The 24,167-nt window shown below is 31.8% G+C and overlaps 1 protein-coding gene across 1 annotated transcript in view; it reads left to right on the forward strand.

The window, feature by feature from the left end:
* Window positions 1-24,167, forward strand: part of LOC143240513 (lamin Dm0-like) — an 88,368-nt gene that overhangs the window by 47,848 nt on the left and 16,353 nt on the right. The window contains exons 7-9 of the mRNA XM_076483047.1: window positions 1,890-2,110; window positions 8,771-8,999; window positions 14,227-14,331. Coding sequence (XP_076339162.1) covers window positions 1,890-2,110; window positions 8,771-8,999; window positions 14,227-14,331 — 555 coding nt within the window. The remainder of the gene's footprint in view (window positions 1-1,889; window positions 2,111-8,770; window positions 9,000-14,226; window positions 14,332-24,167) is intronic.

The raw sequence follows: 24,167 nt of genomic DNA on the forward strand, positions 1-24,167 counted from the left end.
TCTAGGGCAAAAGTTATTTTTAACACTTTTAAAAGATGAAATACTTCAAATTAAATTTATTAACTGAAAAAATTAATAAAATTTCATTTCAAAGATCTTAACTTTGATTTTTAAGTTGATATCAATGCACTGAAATCATTGGTGTTTGTGAAATTTATAACTTTTTGTGAATATACTACAAACTCGTAGTTCTCTAGAAGAGTCTCAGGTTAGCATTAATATGACCTTTGTAAATTGAATGCAAATTCCTTTAATTGGTTTTTAGCCAGTTGTTATTTCTCAACCTTGATTGTCATGACACAATGTAATTGCCTATACAGCAGCCTCAATAATCCTTAGACTGTTGAGCTAAAAAAAGGTAATCAAAACTCTGTTTTTTTCAACTATACAAGCTTTTATGGCTTTTATTTCAACAGAGGTTTGTGTAGAGGCTAGAATAAAGAGAAAAAAATCTTAATTGGTGATATGTTAAAAGGAAAATGTTTATGAACAACTTTCTTACTTACAGTCCTGATTTAAAATTGTGATTTATAATTTATGTATTGTGGGTTATGATGTAATATAATAAAAATGTTTTTGTTGAACAAAACAAGACTTAGTTCAGTAATTTGCACTCTGTTGTATAAAGTTTCATTTTACTGGCAAGCAATGATATAAATGGGCAGAAAAAATTACTTAAATAAATGCGTGTGTATAAAAAAATATCAAACAAGTTTATACTTATTGGATATATTAACTCTGTCCTTATAGACATCACATACTGCATATGTCATTAGGTTTTGCTGTGTTGCATTCAAAACTTAAAATACTTTAATCTTATGATATGCAGATGATCTTGGTATAAAAATGTAGTTAATAATCCAAATTTTAATATTAAAGAAATGTAAAAGCTATTTAACTCATCTGTACTGGTACTAATAGTAGATAAGTATGATAAATTATCATTCACATTTGACAGGTAAAAAAGTATACCTATTTAAATGCTTTTTGGTTTTCATGTATATTCTTTGTTATTATGAAAGTAACTAAAATGTAAACAATGAAAATTGAACAAACTTCTGTAAAGTCAGGCTAGAGAAAATAACACAGAGTCACGTAAAGTTTTAATGAAAAAAATGTTTCAAATTTATTTGGAAGTTTGGAAAATTATGCAAATGATATTTGGTACTTTTCTGATGATAAGTTTTTTTAATCTTAACTTGAAAATGACTACTGGGAGCAGTCAACACTTTTACTCCACTTATTCACGGAGAAAGTTTTATTGAAAATATTTCATTAAAAATTCTGATATTTTTGGCTATGAAATAGTTAATGCTTACTGAAAGCTTGTGAAATGTGTGAAAATACACAAAAAATATTAGAAATTATTGTATGGATATTATATAGGTCACTTTGGGGTTATGAACTTGGAACTTGGAGGCTATATATGATCAGTTGAGATCTTCATTTGTTGATCACTCCTAAATTTAATAAACCTGTACACAGTTTAAGTCAGTAATATGAGATGTAATCTCTGGGTTAATTCATTAGAAAATGAACATTTTTGTTACTTTTCAGATACAAACAAGTTTATTTAGTGTAGAAAAGGTTGTAAATGGGTGTAGTAAAGAAAACTACATATTTATACTATTTTTTTGCACAAAGTAGGATTTTATCAGAAAAAAATTTACTGCTCTTTAATAATAAGGTAAATAAGCACAATGGGCTGTACAGAGAATTTTATGCAAATACGAGCATATTTTGCATTTTATTAGTTGAACGTTTAATGTATGGATTAATGTTTTTATGTGTAAGTAATTTATCAACTTGAAGTTTGTATATTTATTTTACAATATTGTTTTGTAAATCTTGGTAGATATTTTATTGTAGTCTCCTTTTTTTCTTTACAGAATATATCTCTCCAGAACAGAATTAAGGATCTGGAACAGTTACTGGAACAAGAACGAGACTGGCATCAAAATGCAATGCAAGCAAAAGAGGATGAACTAAAGAAATTGAAAGAACAAATGGAACAGCAGATTGCGGATTACCGTGACTTGCTTGATATTAAGGTTGCTCTTGACCTTGAGCTCGCAGCTTATCGTAAACTCTTAGAAGGAGAGGAGAACAGGTTATAATGTTAAAAATTAACTGTTTTTATAGACTAGTGTACTTTTAAGATTTTTTTTATGTTGCTAAGTGGGCTTGTTACTTTCAGTTATAGGCATGACACTCAAAAGTTTTCAACTGGTGTTCAAAGAGCTGGATGAAACTTCTGGTAATGATGGTTCTAGTTGGCTACCTTTTCCCTAGTGAATAGTTCAGTGGATATCTGTATCTGAAAAATTTTTGGTTTGTCTGTTTAACCCAAATGTGCATGAGGTGCCACTCAGGTTTAAAAAGGCTTTGCTCATCCACACTGATTTCTACAATAATATTTTATAGTTTATTAAATAATTGTATTAAATAGATAAAGAAATCTTGCAAACTATTCACAAATTTCTATTGCTAACCTATTTTATGAAATGTTTTATCTTACAGTTTAACCTTTAACTCTCACTGTGAACTTAGCCCCAGGGACTGATCTTATAGCCCTTTTGTACTTGTTATAATTTTCGAACTATAACTCTTTATGCAGTATGTGTATCTTCACAAAATTTTGCTGATTATTAAAAATATTACAAGGCTATTGTACAAAAATTTTAGATGTTTTTTTTAAGTTTTAAGATTGTATAAGTAATGATTTGCTCAAGAATTTTATTTTTTTAATCTTGACTCTCCAACATGCAAAAAGTAATTTTAATTTTATGCATCAGAAAATTTTCATATTTCACACACAAAATCTTTTTACCTTAAAAGATAATTGTCTAACCTTTTTTTGAGGGGGGGACACTATATATTTTGTATGTTATTTTCACTATTGTATCTTTCTGTGGGTTCAGTCAATTATACTGACCTTGTAACCACTGAAAAAAAAAAAAAAACGAAATAGATATAAATTATACTTCTTCATTTTGGAATGACTTACAAATTATAAGACCACAAATGTTTAGTCTAAATAGCTTAAGTCTTATAACTATGCATCCATATATATATATTATTAATTTATTTTGTTGACCTTTCAGTTGTGTCTAACATTGCAGAAGATGCATTTAAACAACATACATGTGCTTATCATATTCTACAATTGTAAAAAGCCTGCCTTTACAAAATAACATGTATTGACTTTGTTTTAGTAGATAAGTATTTTATAAATTAGACAAATTGTGGTTATAATATATGTGTGTATTATTACTATTTATCAATAAGTTCTTAAATTTCAGTTATTTTTCTAAAACACAGAAAAGTAATAAAGAAAATATAGAAAACAATTATCTCTACCACTTATGATTGTAAAGAAGTTTGTACTAACTGTACTATGCATGTACTGAATTTTGCATATGGAAGACAAAAACAAAATAACATTTTTTAAGTTTGATATATGCATTTTAAAATTAAAAAAAATTATAAAGTACTCAAATTACTCTACTAATATCACAAAATTCCATTGTAATTTATCAGGATCACCAAATAAACTGTATATGGGTATATATTTTTTTTTCTAACAACATTTTCACTTGCCTTTGGAATTTTATTCCTTTAGTAGGCTTGGAAAACCCATGGGAAAAATTCTGAGCTTTTGATTGATTATAAATATGACAAAGAGAATTGGGTGCATGTAAGGAAATATTTTTACATTTAGAATTTTTAAAATTTTATTGAAATGATATTTGTTTGCAAGAACAGTCATTTTTACACCTAACACAGAGCTGGAACTTGTTGTACTTAAGATTTATTATCATGGTAATTTGTTAATTTGCAACAAGCTAAGGCTTGGTAGGACAGGAAAATATTCAGGTCAAAACTTACTGTATATCACCATCATTTATTGACTACTGTAAATATACAGTAATCTGGTTACCAGAAAAGCTTTTGTTATAAAGTAAGAACAAACCAGTGTGGAAATGTAGAAGTGCTCAGTGTATTGAATCTACTTTGAAGGTTATGTAATTTATAATTATAATTGTAAATATACTACATGAAATGAAGTTATTTATTTTAGTGTATTCAGGTTAGTTGTTGGCATTTAACTAATGTTAATACTCGGAATGTGAATGGTGTTATTGCAAATTAGTTTGAACTAATTCAAATCATTTGATAGTACATGTATTTACACTTTTTCTTCCCCATTTCTTCATTATTTATATTGAGTTAATTGGTGAATTCATTTTAGGTTGCTTTTGTTATTTTTATTTATAAGTGACTGAGCTTTTCGTTATTTAAAAAGTAGATCTTGTGGTACTTTAAGTACTCTTTTGTGATGCACAGCATGTAAAAGATTAAAGTAAGTCAGTTAAGGCAAACAAACTTGTTGTGATATTGGAACCAGAAATAATTTTAGGTTGTTTTTTTTTAATGATCTTTAGTTATACTGGTTAAGTTTTGGTGTATATATTGGGCTTGTTTTTACTTACATTTAATGGCCATTGGTCAAATAAGGAACACTTTCTAGGGATTTTGTAAGACTGTGTTGTTGTTTTTTATTGTTGATGGTTTAAGAGATTAAAATCAACTTGCTTGCCACTTTTAAATTGTAGCTTTAAAGAGTTAGGGCAAGTAGTCTATTAGTTGCAAAAAATTGTGTATTGAGTACATACTTGTACAGTTTATAATTATACCTTTGAGACAGGAAATAAGTTCATAGCTGTTGTGATGCATGTGCAATGTATGCATGTTATGGCAGTAAAATCAATACATTCCACTGCTGAGACATTGAAGTACTGAAATCCTGTAAGTAATATTCGCATATCATGGTGTATTATGATGTGTGTATTGCTGAAATATAATTTAATGATGGTCTGGAATAATATTACATTAAATTACTTCAATACTTTTGTACTGGAGGTATATTCAAGAGACTGTTTCGTAATGAAATGATGCATAATTAATAAACAGTCTGTTGAATATACCCCCCAGTATAAAAGTATTGAAATTATCACATAGAATAGTGAAAGAAGGTGGTCAGAATTATTCAGTTAGTATTTTTTATCTTGCTGTTGCCAAGTAATATGTTTTATCATGATTAGATTATTTGCTTAGGTATGTTTCACATGATGTATTCTTATTGATCTGCACTTGTTAAGCTTTTCTGAGGTACAGGCTTTGAAAACATAGTGTTGAGTAAAGGACTTGTGTCAGTAAGTCAAAAAATTATTGTTTGAAAAATATTACAGCAAATTGTTGAGAGTCCACCAAATCTTAAAGAACATAGGAAAGACTACTGTTCCAAGCATTTGAAGAAATGGCAGATGTGACCCTGTTAATAGATCACATATGCATTGATGTAAAGGAATTGGTAGAAAATCTTGACAATGCAAGTATAAAAAAAACCAAAAAACTTTCAGGTCTTATACAGCAAATATAGTGAATTTAAAGAAAATGCAAGAAATGGGGCATCAGAGAAGATGGCTCAGTTTGGGATGCATTATTTGGATAGGATATGGTTGCTGCTGAAATTTCTTAATGTTACAAAGCTGAATGATTTTGATTTGCATATGGCATGTCTTCAGGACTTTTGTTCACTAATTTTCACCATGGATCACCACAGCTATGCTTGATATCTGACTATGTACCTAATGGAATTGATCAGTTTACCTCATCCTGGTGGCATTATTGACATCAGCAGGAATTGTCAGCATACTAAGAAGAACAAATTATGTTTACAGCAGCAATAGAATGAGCAGATATGAGTGAATCTCTTAAGTCTGCTGACAAAATTATAAGGCCATCAGAGATGAAATGGAGTTGAGAGTAAAGTAGTCACTTGTCAATTTTATTAATCCATTTGAGGTAAAATACAAGAAGCCTTTGTCTTTCATCGTTAGTCGGAATTCCAGATTCTATTACTGAAAGTCTTACTGCAGAAGTTACTGGAAAACATGATTTTGAAGAATCTCTGAAGACAAGACTTTTAAACAAATCCATTTTTTCCCATGTTCTTCTGTAAAGATCTCTTCAAACATTCACTTATCTTCAACAATCCATCTAACTAAAGTCTTCTCAAAAGAAGGTAGTACAGCTGACAACACAACTTTGTATGAGTGATGATGTTCTCAGAGAGGTAATAGCCTAAAGATGGAGAAGGTTTTATCCTACCCACTTGGACCATTATTCTGGTCATTAGTGATTATTAAAGGCATGCCTTTCAAAACTAACAAAGCTACTCTTCTCCTTGAGATGGATGTACATTTGCCAGACAGATGTTTTGATGTAAGATAAAATCTCCATAATTTGTGACTACCTTTATACAGTTACTTGCAGGTCTACCTGTTACATTTGGAAAATTAGCACAAAAGGTGTTCTGTTTTTTGGTAGTTATGAAATGACTTTGTTACAGATTGTTACAAAGAAAACTTTATAAAAGTCCATGAATGATGCAGAAGAGGTTCTTCACAAACATGCTTGGTTAAAGGGCCACCAACAAAATTGATCAAAGATTGGAAATCATTCCTTTCAAACAATAGAAAGAATAAATACCTCATTTATCTCCTTCTCACTGAGTCACAGAAAGATTATTCTCCTAAACTAATTGATCATAAAATATTGTTTGTTTGTAATAAAAATAGGGAGTCTGAACTCCAGCTGTAATGGAATTACAACAGAAAGCCAGTACCAGATGTCATCATTACAGCAAGAGGCAGGCACACAACTAATGTATTACACTACTTACATGCTGCTGAGTCACATTCAGTGCATGACATCATAGTGAGATCACAAGATACAAATGTGTTTCTTAGTATATTGTACTGTGGCAGTAATATTCAATAGAATCTGTACTTTGATATTGGAGTTGGCAACAGGTGAAGGGCTATAGGCATAGGTACTCATCCAGAAATCCAGTGAATTGTTCTTGGTTTCCTTCTTGAATTAAATGCTTTTTCAGGCTGTGATATCACAAGTCTATTTGTCAGGTAATTTAAAATCTTATAATCAAGGACAATGATTAGAAATTTATTCCAGTGTTTGAAGAGTTGTTTAATTGTGCTGAAATGTCAGCAACATGTCAGACAGGCAGTAATTGTTTATTATCAAACTATAATGCCATTGACCTGAGCCTTCTCCCATCATGTAGGTCAGTGCTTCAAATGCATGTATTGAGGGATAATTATCAAACACTTGTATAAAAAAGTGCCCACATTTTATATCTTGATATTTCTGAGCCAGAAGCACATGATTGGAAATTTGATTCTGCAGGAAAGTTGGACTGGGACCTTATGTGGTGGTGAGGTTATTCTTCAAGAGCTTGTTGGTATTCTGTAAAACTGGGAAGTTATTGAAGTTGCAGGTTATGATGAGGGTATAGGTCTAGTTTCCATAAGTCTTACAGGTTATATTTTTCATTCTGCTAATGTAAATATTGATGAATTGCACAACTAGTAATTCATTAATATGACTACAATGTGCCAAACTAACTTTTGCATTTTTGCTTTTGTAGATTTAGTAATTAAATACTAGTAGGTGTTTGTGCATTTTTACAAATCAATTCCCAAAAAGCAGATGCACTTGAGCAGGCATTTTAGTTGTTTCTGTAACACAAAATAAATATAGTAATCATTACTGATGTTTGTACAGTTCCATTTACTGTCTGTATAATGTTTCTCTTTACACACATCACTATATTCAACAGTTTTAATGATGATGAGAAACACAGTTGAAGTAAAAATGTATTCTAAAGACTGCTAGTATGGGTATTAAAACTTTGATTATAGTAAAGTACAGAACAATGTTTAGGTGATCTTCAGGTTAACAAAGAGAATTTGCAACTGAAGATGATCTACAAGATCAAAACATTATTCTGTACTTTATATAAATTAAAGTTTTAACATGCATAATATCAGTCTTTAGACTATGTTTCAACAGGATTTGTTCAATTTTTGATATTGTATTTTTTTATTTTTTACTGCCCAAATATGTAGCAAGATAATTAAAAACAACATATTAGGCTTAGGTAAAATATATATACACATACCTTTGTGGTCAGAATGTACATGCACCTCTATATATACACACATACCTTTGTAGTCACAATGTACATGCACCTCTAGGTGATTAATTTTGCTGCTGTTCTTTTATTCAAATCCCCCCCTTTTTTTACAGTGTTTAAAGTTTTTGATTTATATTGCTTAACATGTACAAAATATGGCTGTGTAACCAACAATTAGTGGTTCACAAACTGGCCATTTTTTGGAGTTGTATTTATTTACTATGCTTTCATGTATGTGCATTACCTGTAAGCAAATAGTGACAATGTACTTTTGTTTGATATTTTTACAATTATATAATTTCAAATTATATAATAAAAACGTGTGCTGATTTTCACGACTTGTTCCATTTTTCTATCAGTACTGACTGATAGGATTCTCAGACAATTCTGTAACAACCAAAAACTACTGTTTAAAATTGACAAACAAATGGTTTCTGTCCCTTACATACCAAGTTATTGAAAACCACATAGTATTGAAAAATCCCAAAGGGAGAGCAGCACCTTACTTTGCTTATGGGTTATAAACAGAAAATTGTTTAACTCCTTTATATAAATAAATGTAATCGTTAAAAGTTTTATATAAAAGTAAACTTAATAAGAAAGCAGTTGGTGGCAAATATTAGTAATAAGGTTACAAATTACTTAAAGTTTGAACTTTTAATGAAGCCGAAAAAGTGACGCATTTGTCTTTTCAATTTGTGTATTCAGATTAAACATCTCGCATGAAAAATCTGTGATTAATGTGGAAAAGTCCAGAAGCACTCCTGTTCGTCGCACGCCTGTGAGAGGAACCAAACGGAAACGCACCATTGTACAACAGTCAGAGCATAAGAGCAGTAGTGACTTCAGTGTGTCGGGATCTGCTAAAGGTGATATTGAAATCACAGAACATAACCAGGAAGGAAAATTTGTAAAAATACACAACAAAGGATCAAAGGTGAATACATTGTTCAATGTTGAAAATTAAACCATGTAAAAAGCAGAAACATTTCAATATTGACTGTACTTATTTTAATGGAGTTTTTAATGATTGGAATATATATTGACAGAACACCTGGGAATAGGTTTAAGTCTGTTTTTTTTTAATGAAAATCACTGTCTTTTAATCTATCTTGGTCACAAGAAAGCTCAGAGCTTTTTTCAGGCTTAATTTAAAATCCAGTCATATGAATTTTGGTCGTATACTTTTAAAGTTGGGAGTTCTTAAGTCATATGATGTATCTGAAAACAGAACTTTATAACCTCTCAAACATTTGATGAACATTTGACAAACGTGGGTGTAGAGGCAGCTCTATAGTTGGAGTATAATGGACAAATGAAGTACCTTGGCTTTGAGGATTTTATATTAATAAATAATTTGTGTTGGCTTTCATGACTTATTTAGCTCTAAAATAAGCATGCACAATTCTTTCAAGACCATATGCTTATCACTTTGTGAACATGCATCAAGACATTTCTACATATTTAACTAGTGCAGATAGCCCTCGAGTAGCTTTGCATGAAATTCAAAACAAACAAACAAACATATTTAACTAAGTTTGCCTTTATTACAACTTCACATTTACTTTACTTTGCAGTAACATAGCATTGGTTCATTTAATAGACTGCTATCAACACCTGTTAGCTACTTTTTCCTTTACTATGGTTTTATTTATGTGTGTGTAATTTTATTTTTTTTAACACATAAAACCATGCTAGCAAATGAACACTTATATCTATTTCATACTCTGTACAGTACCATAAACATCATTACTATATCTTATTGTTCACTTTATGTTTAGTTATATTAAATGAAGTTACATCTACATGAGTTTGTGTGACTGCTTAAATGCTTTTCAAATAGAGCAGGATATATTGGTTTAATACTTAATGCCTGCAAGAAAGTCTAGCTTAGATGTTGTGCAAGAAAATTATAAAATATGGAAAATTCAAATGTTTTACAGATTGTGTCTAGTTTATTGATAATACTGAGTTCTCTAATGCTGTACCTACCTAATGACAGAGATGTTTGTAGTCGTATTAAATCTTGATCTTTCTAGCTAGTTTCCTTGGACAGGAACCGTGACTTGTATGTATGTGAAATATCATAATTACTCTTTGTATTAACCATTAGCGTGCTTATTCTGTTTACATGTTATATTACTTATCCACAGCCTTTACATTCTGTAGACATGGAAATGAGAGTTTTCACCTAATGGTGAAGTGGAATGTCTGTGTACATATACATACAGGGAACAGACAAAACAAAATTTCTTTCTTGAAAATGTTGTTAATTTGTTACATTTTTTATTAGATGTTTCAGAACAATATGTAAAGCTATATGTTTTTAGAACACACTCGATGAGACCTGTTCAAATATCTCAGATTCTAATTTTAACACTGGCTTTTATAAATACTTCAGTTTTTCATGATTTTAGTTACATTTTCTCATAAACAGTGTTGTGAACCTGCTGTAGATTCTTAGATCTTCTCATTACAATTAGTCTACAAAATGATAAAACAAGTTAGAACAAGGGGTCCTTCTAAAATGGGAAGTGGGGCTGGAGTGACACCAAGGTGTAGTGCTGGTTCAAGTGATGGTACAACTTACTATACCAATTCTTTATATATTTTTATGTTACAAATACTCTTCCTGCAGCCAAAGTCTGTTCAGTAAAGTTTAGGTGAACATTATTACTGGTAAATTCCACATCATACAGGTAAAATAAAAATCCATTCCCTCAGCTGGCACACAGCTCTTAGAAACTGATGGTTGAGTAGAGGTGTATATAGTGTGGTACCCTCCACCTGCCATTGGTGTGGCCCACAGAGACTGAAGGTAGAGTTGAGGTGCAAACACCATAGGCACCGTTCTCACATACTATACTTCCACAGCAGGTATGTGTCCCATAGTACTTACAAGAGAGTAGAGGTTTTTGTAAGTATCTAAACAAACATGATTCTGTATAGTTTCCTTCTCCTGCAGCAGGCATAATGCCTATAGAAACTGATGGTAGAAGTGAACATGGATACTTATCTCAAACAGCCTTCTCCCATAATTTGTTTTTACCTTTAGAGCCTGATGGTAAAGAAGGTGAGCACATGAGGTATGGCCTGAATGAGTTCTAGCCTCATTACACATACTTGCTGTCAGACAACTTGTGTGAGAGTATTTGGAGGGTCATCTACCTTTTTCTCTTGTCCATAGAACATAGTTACAGTTTTTGCTTTTAACATTCTCTTACATGGGCAAAGGATATATCCAGGATAAGGTGAAATGTACTCTTCCATAGGTTTACTCCTATGAAGCCCTTGCCATTAGGTGTCACATTCCAAGGGATTATTTTGTATGCTTTCTGGAAAGAGCTTATTTATATAGTCTCTGCATTCATCCCTTCATCATCTCAGTGTGAGATTCTAACTATTCTGTGTGAAGAGATGCATATTTGTTTCAAAAGTTAACACATTCCTTATCAGTTCAAACCTTGATGTTCAGGATTTATTTTTATTCATATCTGAACTCAAACTAAAAAATAAATTGAACTCTTAAAGAATGAAAAATATTGTGATGAACAAAGCTGGAGGGAATTTTATTTTAAATTATTAAGTGAAGTCCTAATTTTCAAAATGGTTAGGAAAAGTAAATGTGAGTTACTTAGGCCACTGGCTTTGGATGACATCATGTTTTTATCTATACTTAATTCTAATACTGTTGAATATTCATGCCTAATGTACAGATGCTCTATACTTACATGTAAACAGTTCAAAACTGTAGTCTGTTATTTCCTAAAATCAGTAAACAATCTGAAGAAATGGTAGTTAAATATGGAACATAGCTGCTACAAGATGGGAGACCAAATATTTTGGCTTTACTTTTGGAACAGTAATAAAAAACTAACATTTTATCTTTGTGCATTTTTTTTGTATATCTTGCATGGCTTTATTAAGTTACATGCAAAAATTAATTGAACTACTTTTCATCATGATATACAAATAAATTTGAAATCAAAATGTAGCTAATCATCCAAGTGTCAATAGTATATGCATTTTGAATTCTTAATTCTATGTAGTAGTATTAAAAAACACATCCTCAATTTCCTCTAATATGAGAATTGTGACTTTCTCTCTAGGCATCCCCCTTATGTAATTTATTTACTCTATCCTTCCAGGAGGTAAGAAATTTAATGAAATTGGTTATTATAATATTGTCATTGCTCAGGCAAGGCATACGTTTTATGATTTTCAATCTTATTTAATTGCAGAGCCAGAAATAAGACCCTCTTGCCACATCCAGCTGTCATATTCTCTCTTTCACAAAATTGTCAATACTTCTTTCTGACACTTAATACTGCATTATTTATAACCAAAAGAAAGCCAAAGTTTTAATCTAACAAATGACATTACATTATTTTCTGCACAGAAGATTGTCTATTTTGCTTTTAGTTCTAACTGTATTCCCAAGGGTAACATATTGACAAGCTTAACCTTTTTGCTACAGGCTTAGTATAATATATACAAGTTCATCTGTACTTTTACACTGTAACTTTTGATACCACTTTTTACAGTCAACATTTGTATTTTTGTGGTATAATACATAGCCATTCTGGCACAAAAAGTATAATTTATGTTTTTCTTTTTTTTTTTTATGATGGTTATGAGGTTTGTCACTTGGCAGACTCCACATAGCTAGAGTATAGAAAATAACAGAAAATATGAAGTCTTACTGAAAACAAATATTTGGAATGTACTTAGGAGGTTTTACACATTACATAAATAATATTTGAGATTTTGGGAACAAAAATAATTTTTCTAATCAACATAAAATCACTTTGGACTCAGACTAGTAATAAAACAAATGATATTTTTACAAACAAATCTTTATTAAAATTATTTCATAAAAAAAATCTTTTTTATGTGATACAAAAACTTATAATCTTTACTAAAAGTCTACCAAATTTTGTGAAGGTACACATTCTGTATCAAAAGTTGTAGTGTAAGTTCTTAAATGTGCTTAGGAACTTGTATAGTATTCCAAGCTTATTGGTAAAGGTTTAAAAGAGCAATAACACAATGAAATATAAGTATGAACAGACATATACTAATATGAGTTTAAAGTTATTTAGGATAAACAAATGTAATTTCAATATACATTTTGAAATCATTATTTTATAAATAAAAAAGGGTAATTTAGTTTTATTTTGGTGTTTTTTTATGGTGGTTACAAGGTTGGTCAGTTTGACCAGCTTCATATAAAGTTAGATTATAGAAAATAACAGGTAAAATATGAAGTTTTACTGAAAAAAAAGTGTTTGAAATTTATTCAGTAAGGTTTACAGAAAAACATTTTTTAATCTTAAAATAAAAATTACTTTGTACAAACATCATTCAGCATTTTTATTTCACGTATTTCTCAAGAAATGTTTCATCAAAATACTTTATTAAACATTCTTATTTATTGTTCACAAAAGATTTAATGATTAATGAAAGCTTGCAAAATTTTTGAAGATACACAAAATATATTAGAAGTTATAGCACAGAAATTATAAAGATCATTTTGTAGTCACAAACTTGGCCAGTCCTATGGAGAAAGAAATAATTGTCTTTGTTGGTCTGGAATGAACCCTAAAAAATTTAATGAGTTACCAGCAATCTTCTTGTTACTAATTAAAACCTTATCTTCATTTCTGAAGCCTCTTCACTAGCTTATGTTCATTTTTGCTGTAATGGATCATTCATATGACTAGTAAATAATATGTTTTTAGTTGTTTGTTTTTTTTTTTGGGGGGGGGAGTATGTAGAAGACATTTTCATTTGTTACTTGTATATAAAGTTAACCAAGATGGTATGCCAGCAGCAATCTTCATTCACCATCACTAAGTTTTTAGTTGGTTTCTTTTTCAAAAGATGGGATCTTTTGTATGGTTAACACCATTCACATTTATAAATTTTATAGATTCATGCAAGTAAATGGACTTCAGAATTAACTGTGACTAATAATGGCACATATTCAGACAGTTGTCAGGAAATTTCTGATATTGTGTATGGTATCAAAAATAATCATTTTGTTTTCAGTAGAATGAACATGTAACATGACTATCCTGAGTGAATAAGGTGTAATGTTTCTAGCATTTTCAAGTAACATAGGTGGATGCAATATTAATTTATTTTCTTTTTATAACTACTAGGAAGTAGCACTTGGTAGTTGGCAGTTGGTGCGACATGCGGGTGAAGAAGAAACCATTTATAAGTTTCACAGAAGTCTTCTTATTAAGCCTGATACCACACTTACAGTAAGTGTGCATTCCTGTTCAGTAAAAAGTTTTGCAATGAATAAATAGTACTTGTAGTTCCATAATTGTTAAGAATGGTTGAAAATACACAATTGTTATAATTACCAATTATATTATAATTACTAGTGAATATTCAGTACTGTACTGGTTGCATTTTACAAATCCATCATTATTGTCATTGTGTTTTATAACTGTTATTAAATTCTGTCTCTTATCAATAACAGTCAATGAGGAAAAAAATCAAAAGAATAAGACTAGACTGTGTCAAAGGCTAGGTCATAGTGTTTGCTGGCTTGTGGTCAACATTTTATTGAACTACTGTTTTATGATTTTATGTCAATAAGTTTGGTATCAAATTGTATATTATAATTCAAATTGCTACATTATTTATGTTGTGTTTAGAATTACTTTACTCGCACTAAATTTAGGATTGCTGTGTGAGTGGAAGATCTCTCAAAACATCATACATACAACATTCCAGTCTATTAAAAGAGTAAAATATGAAAGTAAAAGGGAAGAAACTTTGAGGCAACAACTAACTGATATTTTTGGAACTGTGAATGAACTTAAAATATTATGTGGGCAAAAGTCTCACAATCTATCAGTCAACCAGGTTTTTACTAATAATATTGTTTATGCACAGTTTTAATATACACAGACACAAATACTCAGTATTGAACAGTTAAATTATTTTTATTGGTTGTACAGTAAAGCATTTGTTTTGTTTTATTCACTATTTTATCAACTTTATCTGGAATCATCAGGTGAGGTATTAGAATTGAAGCAATAACTATCACAAAGCTAGAGATATAAATTTTCTGATAACTGCTGTAAGTACATGTACGAGGGCTGTTCAAAAAATACGCGGACTGACGTCATAAAACAAAATGTACTTTATTTAGAAGTTACAGCTCTGGGACCCCTTCATAGTACTCTCCTCCCCAACGCACACACTTATCCCAACGGTGTTTCCACTTGTTGAAACAGTCCTGGTATGCTTCTTTTGTAATGTCCTCCAGCTCCTTCGTCGCATTTGCCTTAATCTCGGGAATCGTCTCAAATCTTCTTCCTTTCAAGGGTCTTTTGAGTTTGGAGAACAAGAAAAAATTGCAAAGAGCAAGGTCAGGTGAGTAGGGGGGGTGGGGAAGAACAGTGATCGAGTGTTTGGCCAAAAACTCACAAGTTCTGAGGCACAAATTTTGCAGCAACATGGTGCATCTTCAATTTTTCAGTCAAAATCTCGTAACAAGATCCAACTGATATCCCACACTCTTCAGCAAGCTCCCTGACAGTTAGACGTTGATTTGCCCGCACCAAGGTGTTGATTTTGTCGATGTGTGGGTCATCAGTTGACGTGGAAGAACGTCCAGGACGCTCATCATCTTTAGTGGACTGTCGGCCATCCTTAAAACATTCATGCCACTTGAAACATGCCGTACGCTTCATAGCAACATCACTGTAAGCCGTGTTAAGCATAGCAAACGTTTCAGTTGCAGATTTTCCAAGTTTAACACAAAATTTCACAGCAAGTCGTTGCTCCTTCAGGTCATTCATTCTGAAATCCGCCAAACGAAAAAATCGCACTTCACTTAAAACCACGTAGAAGATATCTGCAATCGGGAAATGGCGTCGTAATCAGCTGATCTGTGCGAACCTAGTGACACCAAGCGGATTCCCCTGGAACCAACTGGAGCCGCGCAATTCAAACAGTCCACATATTTTTTTAACAGACCTCATATACCTCTGTAACCATTGCTCAGAGAAATGTATTAATACTTTATCGTTTTTTTTTATTTAATTTAATGTTTATAGTGTTTTGATTTTTCTAAAATTTTTCTCTATTAATGCACTCCAAGAGAAAGCCATATTATCAGTTGTAGGCTATGGTGTTTTTTTGAAGATGAGTATTATTTCACTATATGTAATGTCTAGAAGTGTAATTTTTATGTATTTTAGTTTAGTTGGGATTGGACACTTCTAAATCCTTTTTCTACAGGTACATCTAAGCATAACTAAATTATAAATTTTTTTGTAGTTTTTAGGTTACTGCACCAGTACTGAGTTATATAATAATAAAGCTGTTATACATTAGATTGAAATACTTTTCAGTAGTATTAGCTAAATAATAATAATTTGTTTTAACTTGAAAGCTTAAATTACTGTTCCAGTTATTTGATAGCTGCTGAGAATTTATACATTAAGCAACATTAAAATCATGAATTTTACCCTAGTATGAGAATTGTGACATTTTCTCTGTAAACAGTATGAAAGACGTACAAAATTTGAAGTAAATTATTTTTTATAATATTGTTATCATCAAACAGAGAATTTTACTGGTGTTCAATCTTGTTAGTTACAGAACCATGAGAGAGAAAATCAGATGACCGCTTTGCCATGTCCACTTGTCACATCTTTCAGTGATTGCTAATATTTCTTAGACTTTTAATTCTATATTATTTGTAACCAATAAAAAGACAAGATTTCCATTTATCAAATGACCTATTATATTACTTTGTTTTTGTACAAAGAATTGTCAATTTCACTTTGAATTCAAGCTTTATTTCCATAAGAAACACATTGATGAGCTTAGCTCAATTTGTAATGACTTTTGTCACATAGTGAGAAAGCCTGAACAGTTGTGATAGTTATGGGAAATTATCTGTTTTCATATGTTATTATTATGTAGTCTTTGGTGCATTATTCATTTATATAAAAAAATTGTTTAGTGCAGTATTATCATTAACATAAAAAAAAGATGGTTGTCATTAACAGCAAAGGAAAAGAAGACCGAGATGAGTGCATTATTTTATGTTTTTCATTCTACTTCTCATTTATTATTACAGAAGTAGCTAAAGTGTAAAAGTTTGGGAACATTTTAGGTTAGGTTAGGAAGTAGCCAGTATTTTATGTAAATTGCAACATCAACTAGACATTCTCCAAGTGATTTAAAACTTACATGATAAGAATATTAGTGAGAGTTGGTCAGAAGGAGATAAAATTTAAGTAGGAACTTGAATACTGTTATGAGTTTAAAGCTCATAAACTCAAACAAAAACTGAGGATAAACTCATAGTAGTGAACACTTTTGATGAGTTTAACTCCATATATTGATGGAGATACTTTGAATAAAAAAATCTGACTTTGGCAGATTGTTTGAAGATATACAGAATACCGAATTTTAAAGAATGACTAACTTCGTGAGTAATCACGGTTACTTTGATGGTTAAATATTAGATATAATGCACTTAGCCTATGTGAAACATAGCAAAGAAAAGTACTAAAGCCTGCAAGACAATATTTACCCAAGGGTTTTTGGAAGAGTTTAAGGATTAGAAATATGAACAGTTGTAACATACCAGAAAATTTGAAGTTAATGTTACTTCTCTTTTAAAGGAAGATGATAAAATTGTTTCAGTTATTATAAATTTATGTCTTACATTACTGAATGTAATAGTTTTGAAAATCTGATAAACGATGCCTTGCATAATCATTTAATAAGTTTAAAGCTTAAACTTTTGTTTGATAGCCAGCATGTTTTTACCAGGAAAAGAAATCTTGCCTAACTAATCTGTTGACATTCTCTGAAAAGTTTACTTATGCCCATGAGGGTATGGGTGTACAGGGCTCATGTTTAACTTTTGTTTTTTAAGGAGCTAGCTGGTACTGTAAAAAATGGATATTTAGGGTGAATTCTATAGCTCATTCTAAAATGTACTCTGTAGTTTTCAGAGTACATCTTACTTCCTTCTATTTTCACCTTTACCCTCATTCAGATCTGGATAGGCTATTGTGGATGATTTATGCTCTTTATTTTTACATTGGTCACATGACTTCTCTCCTTGGTGCTTGTTCTCAGCTGTTCATTTATTGAGAGAAACAATCTATTTGTGACATTTTCAGGGAGTTTTCAGAAAGATCACTGAATTAAATGACAGATGTCACATAAATCAGAAGGAAACTAAAGATATTAACATATCTCAATTTGCTTTATTGTAATTAGATATTTTGTGGAAAAATAAAATGGGTCAGACCACTCAAATGATTTGGATTCATATATGATCTTTCAGTGATGTCGAGAAAACCCACTTGTAGAGAAATATATATGCAAAAACGGCCCGTTTGGGTTGAGAAAATATTTTACGTAGAAGAGCAAACAACATTTCGACCTTCTTCGGTCATCATCAGGTTCACAAAGAAAGAAAGAGGTAACTGACCGGAAGCTGACCACATGTTTGGAAGGGGTTGTGTAACTGAGTGTCGGAATGTAGAGGGCGGTGTTAGATGTTTGAATATATAATTTTATTTTATTATATTTAATATAGATATAAAGGCATTCCTTTATATTGGTTTATTTTGGGTTTAAGTTGTTGTATAAGTAAGGCTTCTTTAATTTTGCATTTGTTTATGTTTGTTTCTTTATATAGTATTTGAGTGTTTTCTATGGTTATGTTGTGTTTATTTGACTTGCAGTGTTCAAAAACGTGTGAAGGTGACTTTTTATGTTCATTGAATCTGGTTTCCATTTTTCTACTTGTTTCTCCAATACAGAAGTCGTGGCAGTTATCACATTGTATTTTATAAATAATGTTGGTGTGGTGTTTGTCAGTGTAGTTTTTACATAGTATAGACCTCAGTTTTGTGCCTGGTTTTTGAATAAATTTGGTATTAACTGGAATGTCATATTTTGTTACTAGTTTTTGCCAAGTGTTGGTTATTTGTCTGCTGATGTCGGGAATATATGGTGTGCAGCAATATATGGTTTCGTGATTTTTTGATCCGTGAGAAAAATTTACTTTTGTTGGTTGATTTTGATTTCTGTCTAGGTGTGTACGTATAGTGTTTTTTACGGTTTGTGGAGGAAACTTATTGATGTTGATGAAGTATTGTTTTATTTTGTCTAATTCATCGTTAATTTTATCTGCTGAGCATAGTTTTATGGTTGTGTTTGTTTGGTTTCTTAGTATGTTAAGTTTTTGTTTTGTTTCATGTGCTGAGTCCCAAGGAATTTATTGTCCAGTATGGGTGATTTTTCAGTGGATTTCTGTTTTGAATTGTGTGTCGGTTCTTGTAATTTTGAAGTTAAGAAATGATATTTGATTGCTTTTTTCCTGTTCACATGTGAAGTTAATGCTGGGATGTATGGAGTTAATGTGATTGAAAAAATTAAGTATGTGTTCTGCAGATCTGAATCCTGCAACCGTGTCATCTACATATCTGTACCAGTATAGTGGTGGATGTAATGCTGTGTTAATTGCTTGTGTTTTAACTTGTGTCATAAAAATATTCTAGAACTGGTGATACTGGGTTGCCCATGCTTAGGCCATTTGTTTGTATATAGTTTTGGTTGTTGAACATGAAGTTTGTCTTTATCGTGGTGAATTCTATGAGGGTTGCTAACTGGTTACTGGGAATTTCTATGGTTGGGTTAGGGTCTCGGATATAGAGTTCTAAGGCTATCTCACAGGCTTCAGTGGTTGGAACTTCTGTAAAGAGGGATATGACATCGAAACTGGCCACTAAAGCTTTATGATTAAGTTGATCAAGGTTAGATTTGAAATTAAAGGAGTCTTTAATGAATGAGCTGGCTGATGTTACATATTTGGAGAATGCCCATGCTATGTATTTACCAAGATTGTAATTAAATGATTCATATGTGGACATTATTGGTCGGAGTGGACAATCTGGTTTATGAGGTTTGGGGATGCAGTATATTTGTGGTGTGCATGAGTCGGTTTTACGTAAGTAGGAATAAAGTGTTTGTGAAATTGTGTTGGCTTTTTTCATTTTTAGTAGTAATTTGTTTAGTTGCGTGTCGTGTGTCTTTGTTGGAGTTGTGTGTATTGGTTTACATTTGTTCGTGTCTGATAGGATGTTCTTCATTTTTTGGATGTATTCATTCGTGTTCATTATGACTATAGCATTACCTTTATCTGCTTTTAGAATTTTTATGTTTTTGTCTTGTTTTAGGTTTTTAATGGAATTAATGTCTCTTTTTGTAAGATTGTTTTTTAGCTTTCTGTTTTGTGAAATTATGTTGATGGTTTGGTGAGAAAATTCTTTGAAAAAATCGTTCAAGAAGTTTTTAGGTGTTTCTGGAAAATATAAATTTTTAATTTTACCTGGGAAGTTTGACTGTTGGATGTCAATAAAATTATCTAAGTTGTCTTCTTTCTGTTGGTTTGTTTTCTGTAGAAAGTATCACAAGTCTCCTGGCTAGATCTTTTAAACATGTTTTGATTTCTATGGTTGGAATGTACCTAGGTGCTATTGCAAAGTTGAGTCCTTTGTTTAGTAGTTGTATCTCGTCTGTGTTTAATTGTTGGTCAGATCTGTTAATTATGAGGTTAGTCAACGGTTTGTTGTGTTGGTGTCTTTTCTCTTGCTTGCATCTTAGTTTTTTTAGTTTTTTTTCAAAACAGAAATCCACTGAAAAATCACCCATACTGGACTATACAATCCTTGGGACTCAGCACATGAAACAAAACATAAACTGAACATACTAACAAACCAAACAAACACAACCATAAAACTATGCTCACCAGATAAAATTAACGATGAATTAGACAAAATAAAACAATACTTCATCAACATCAATAAGTTTCCTCCACAAACCATAGAAAACATTATACGTACACACCTAGACAGAATTTTTCTCACGAATCAAAAAATCACGAAACCATATACTGCTGCATACCATATATTCCCGACATCAGCAGACAAATAACCAACATTTGGCAAAAACTAGTAACAAAATATGACATTCCAGTTAATACCAAATTTATTCAAAAACCAGGCACAAAACTGAGGTCTATACTATGTAAAAACTACACTGACAAACACCACACCAACATTATTTATAAAATACAATGTGATAACTGCCACGACTTCTGTATTGGAGAAACAAGTAGAAAAATGGAAACCAGATTCAATGAACATACAAAGTCACCTTCTCACGTTTTTGAACACTGCAAGTCAAATAAACTCAACATAACCATAGAAAACATTCAAATACTATATAAACAAATGCAAAATTAAAGAAGCCTTACTTATACAACAACTTAAACCCAAAATAAACCAATATAAAGGAATGCCTTTATATCTATATTAAATATAATAAAATAAAATTATATATTCAAACATCTAACACCGCCCTCTACATTCCGACACTCAGTTACACAACCCTTTCCAAACATGTGGTCAGCTTCTGGTCAGTTACCTCTTTCTTTCTTTGTGTACCTGACGATGACCGAAGAAGGTCGAAACATTCTGCGTAAAATATTTTCTCAATCCAAACGAGCCGTTTTTGCATACATATATGATTTTTATTTCTAAAGCATGGTATGAAAGTATCTTTTTGTTCCCTTTTAAAATAGTATCCTTTACTAATCAAAACAAATAATGGATAGAAATGTTTGTCAGTGTCATCTATTGTTCCCATATGACCCATTACTATATAGTAATTTCAAATATCAAACACTTGATGGAGAGATGGAAAAATCATAAAATGTATGCTATCACTAATTTTATAACAATCAGTTCATGTCCTGAAACAGTTGCTAATTATTCATTCATAAATTTTAATTTGTAATAAGCAAACTCATTAAATTAGTTATATATATAAAAAACATGCAAATGGCTCTAAAACAGCTTGAATGGTGATGAGTTAGACTTAAATTAATGTTCTTTGCTAAGCAAAATAAATAATAAATGAAAGGATTTCTTTTTAGGTTCATTTACATTTCGTAGATATTACCACTTTGTTGCAAAAGGACTTTGTACTTAAAAATAAGAATTTACCTGTGAAACATCAGAAAGATATTCAATAAAAGTTCTCCAAATTATGCAAAACTCTCCCAAGTTAAAAATTTTATAAAATGAAGAGAACCAAATGTTGATGATTTGAAAAAGAATGTAAGAGAAAAACAAACAAACCAACAGGACCATTTGTATGAAGAGGAAAAAGAGAGAAACAGTCATTACAGGGACAAGTAGGAGAGGGATAATAACCAGTTATGATGTAACAAAAACAGTGGCATAATATTCTACAAAGTATATCGAGAAGAGAATGATTATGAAAATGCTCTAAGTGATCTATTATTATGAACAGCCCTTAAGTGTTCTGCACATTTCACACTAAATTTATAATTGTTCCTGTAGAAATGAATAAGCCCTTTGCTAATCATCCACTAATAGATTTCAGAATACCACATGATTGGTCAAAAATAGCAGGAATTAGGGCATAGCACAAAAGTTTACAGAAATTTTATTGCTCTGGGTTTCTTAATCAAACTGTCTCTCAAACACACAAGACATAATATTGTCATGAAGGCCAAAAATGTCTTTAAGGCATTAGAATTTTTCATCACTGAAAGACCATTATACTTACTGAAAAAATAGTACATCTGATCTTTGGATTCTACAGTCATTTGTTTCTGTTGTGAAATTTAGTTTCTTAACTGCTTGCATAATGTAAATGTTAAATTTTGACACGCGTGAAAAGACTAGCAAACGCGTACAAAACAGTAGTTGCAACTCCGTAACAGGTGAGACTAGACTTCTAATTTCTATGAATGGAACTCCTACTCTGTATAAAGCACTTGTATAACATTCTAGCACAATATACGGGGTACTAAAATTTCTTTCCATGGGTGTGTTTCTGTCTTCATTCATGATTACTGTTTAGAATGTTGCCCAGGTCCTCATTGCAGAGCATGCTAATATACTCTTCAAAAAAAGAAACGCAAAAGGGATATTTTTGTTATTTTAAAGAGTAATATATGTAATAACGTTACAAGCTCAGAGTATGTGATGTAACACGTGTTAAGGCACTGATTGTCAGACAAAAATGACAATAAAAGTTGTGCACTTTGAAAACGGAGGAAAACATAGGATTTTTCGCCAAAACGCATTCGTGTCCAATAAATATGTTTGAGAGATCTGCATGTTCTACAAGTGCAACATGTGCAAAATCCCTATAAAAGTGACAGGTTCTCGGTTTCTATAGCTCAGTGTTAAGCCACCGACACGCAATATAGTTACGCCAAGACTGACTGAAGCACAACGCAACAATGCCATTGGTCGCTTGGAAGCAGGCGAATCTCGATCAGATGTTGCCAGAGCTGTGAATGTCCACCCAAGCACCATCACAAGGCTATGGAATCGTCACCAACAACATGGATTAACTCGTGACCATCCACGATCTGGCAGACCCTGTGTGACCACGCCCGCACAAGATCGCTATATCCGGTTACGTCACCTTCGGGATAGGACCACCACTACGACGTCTACTGCTCCAACCATACCTGAGCTGTGTAGGATTTCCAATCAGACCGTACGCAACCGTCGACAAGATTCTTAGGCCCCATGTGCAACCCATCATGGTGAACGTCAACAACGTTTTTTCAACATGACAACGCCTGTCCTCACACAGCCCGACTCACCACTGTCTTCTTGAGACACCACAACATCAACGTTCTTCCCTGGCCCTCCAGATCACCAGATTTAAACCCCATCGAACAACTTTGGGACGAGTTGGACTGACGTCTGCGACGGCGACAACCTCAACCACAGACTCTACCTCAGCGTGCAGCAGCTATGCAGGCTGAGTGGACAGCCATTCCACAGGATGTGATTTGTCATCTCATAGCTTCCACAGGCAGGAGATGCCAAGCAGTTATTGATGCTCACGGAAATACTCATTATTGACGTTGAGTGACGTTAAACTTCAACTAGTGAGCGTGGACTTCGCCTTTGCAGACTTTGGATGTTCAGCAGTGAATGTGCAAAGTTTCACACATGTCATACAGAACTACCCGGAATAAACTTGTTAACACTAT

The sequence above is a fragment of the Tachypleus tridentatus genome, chromosome 13 (genome assembly GCF_004210375.1).
Source record: "Tachypleus tridentatus isolate NWPU-2018 chromosome 13, ASM421037v1, whole genome shotgun sequence".
NCBI lineage: Eukaryota > Metazoa > Arthropoda > Merostomata > Xiphosura > Limulidae > Tachypleus > Tachypleus tridentatus.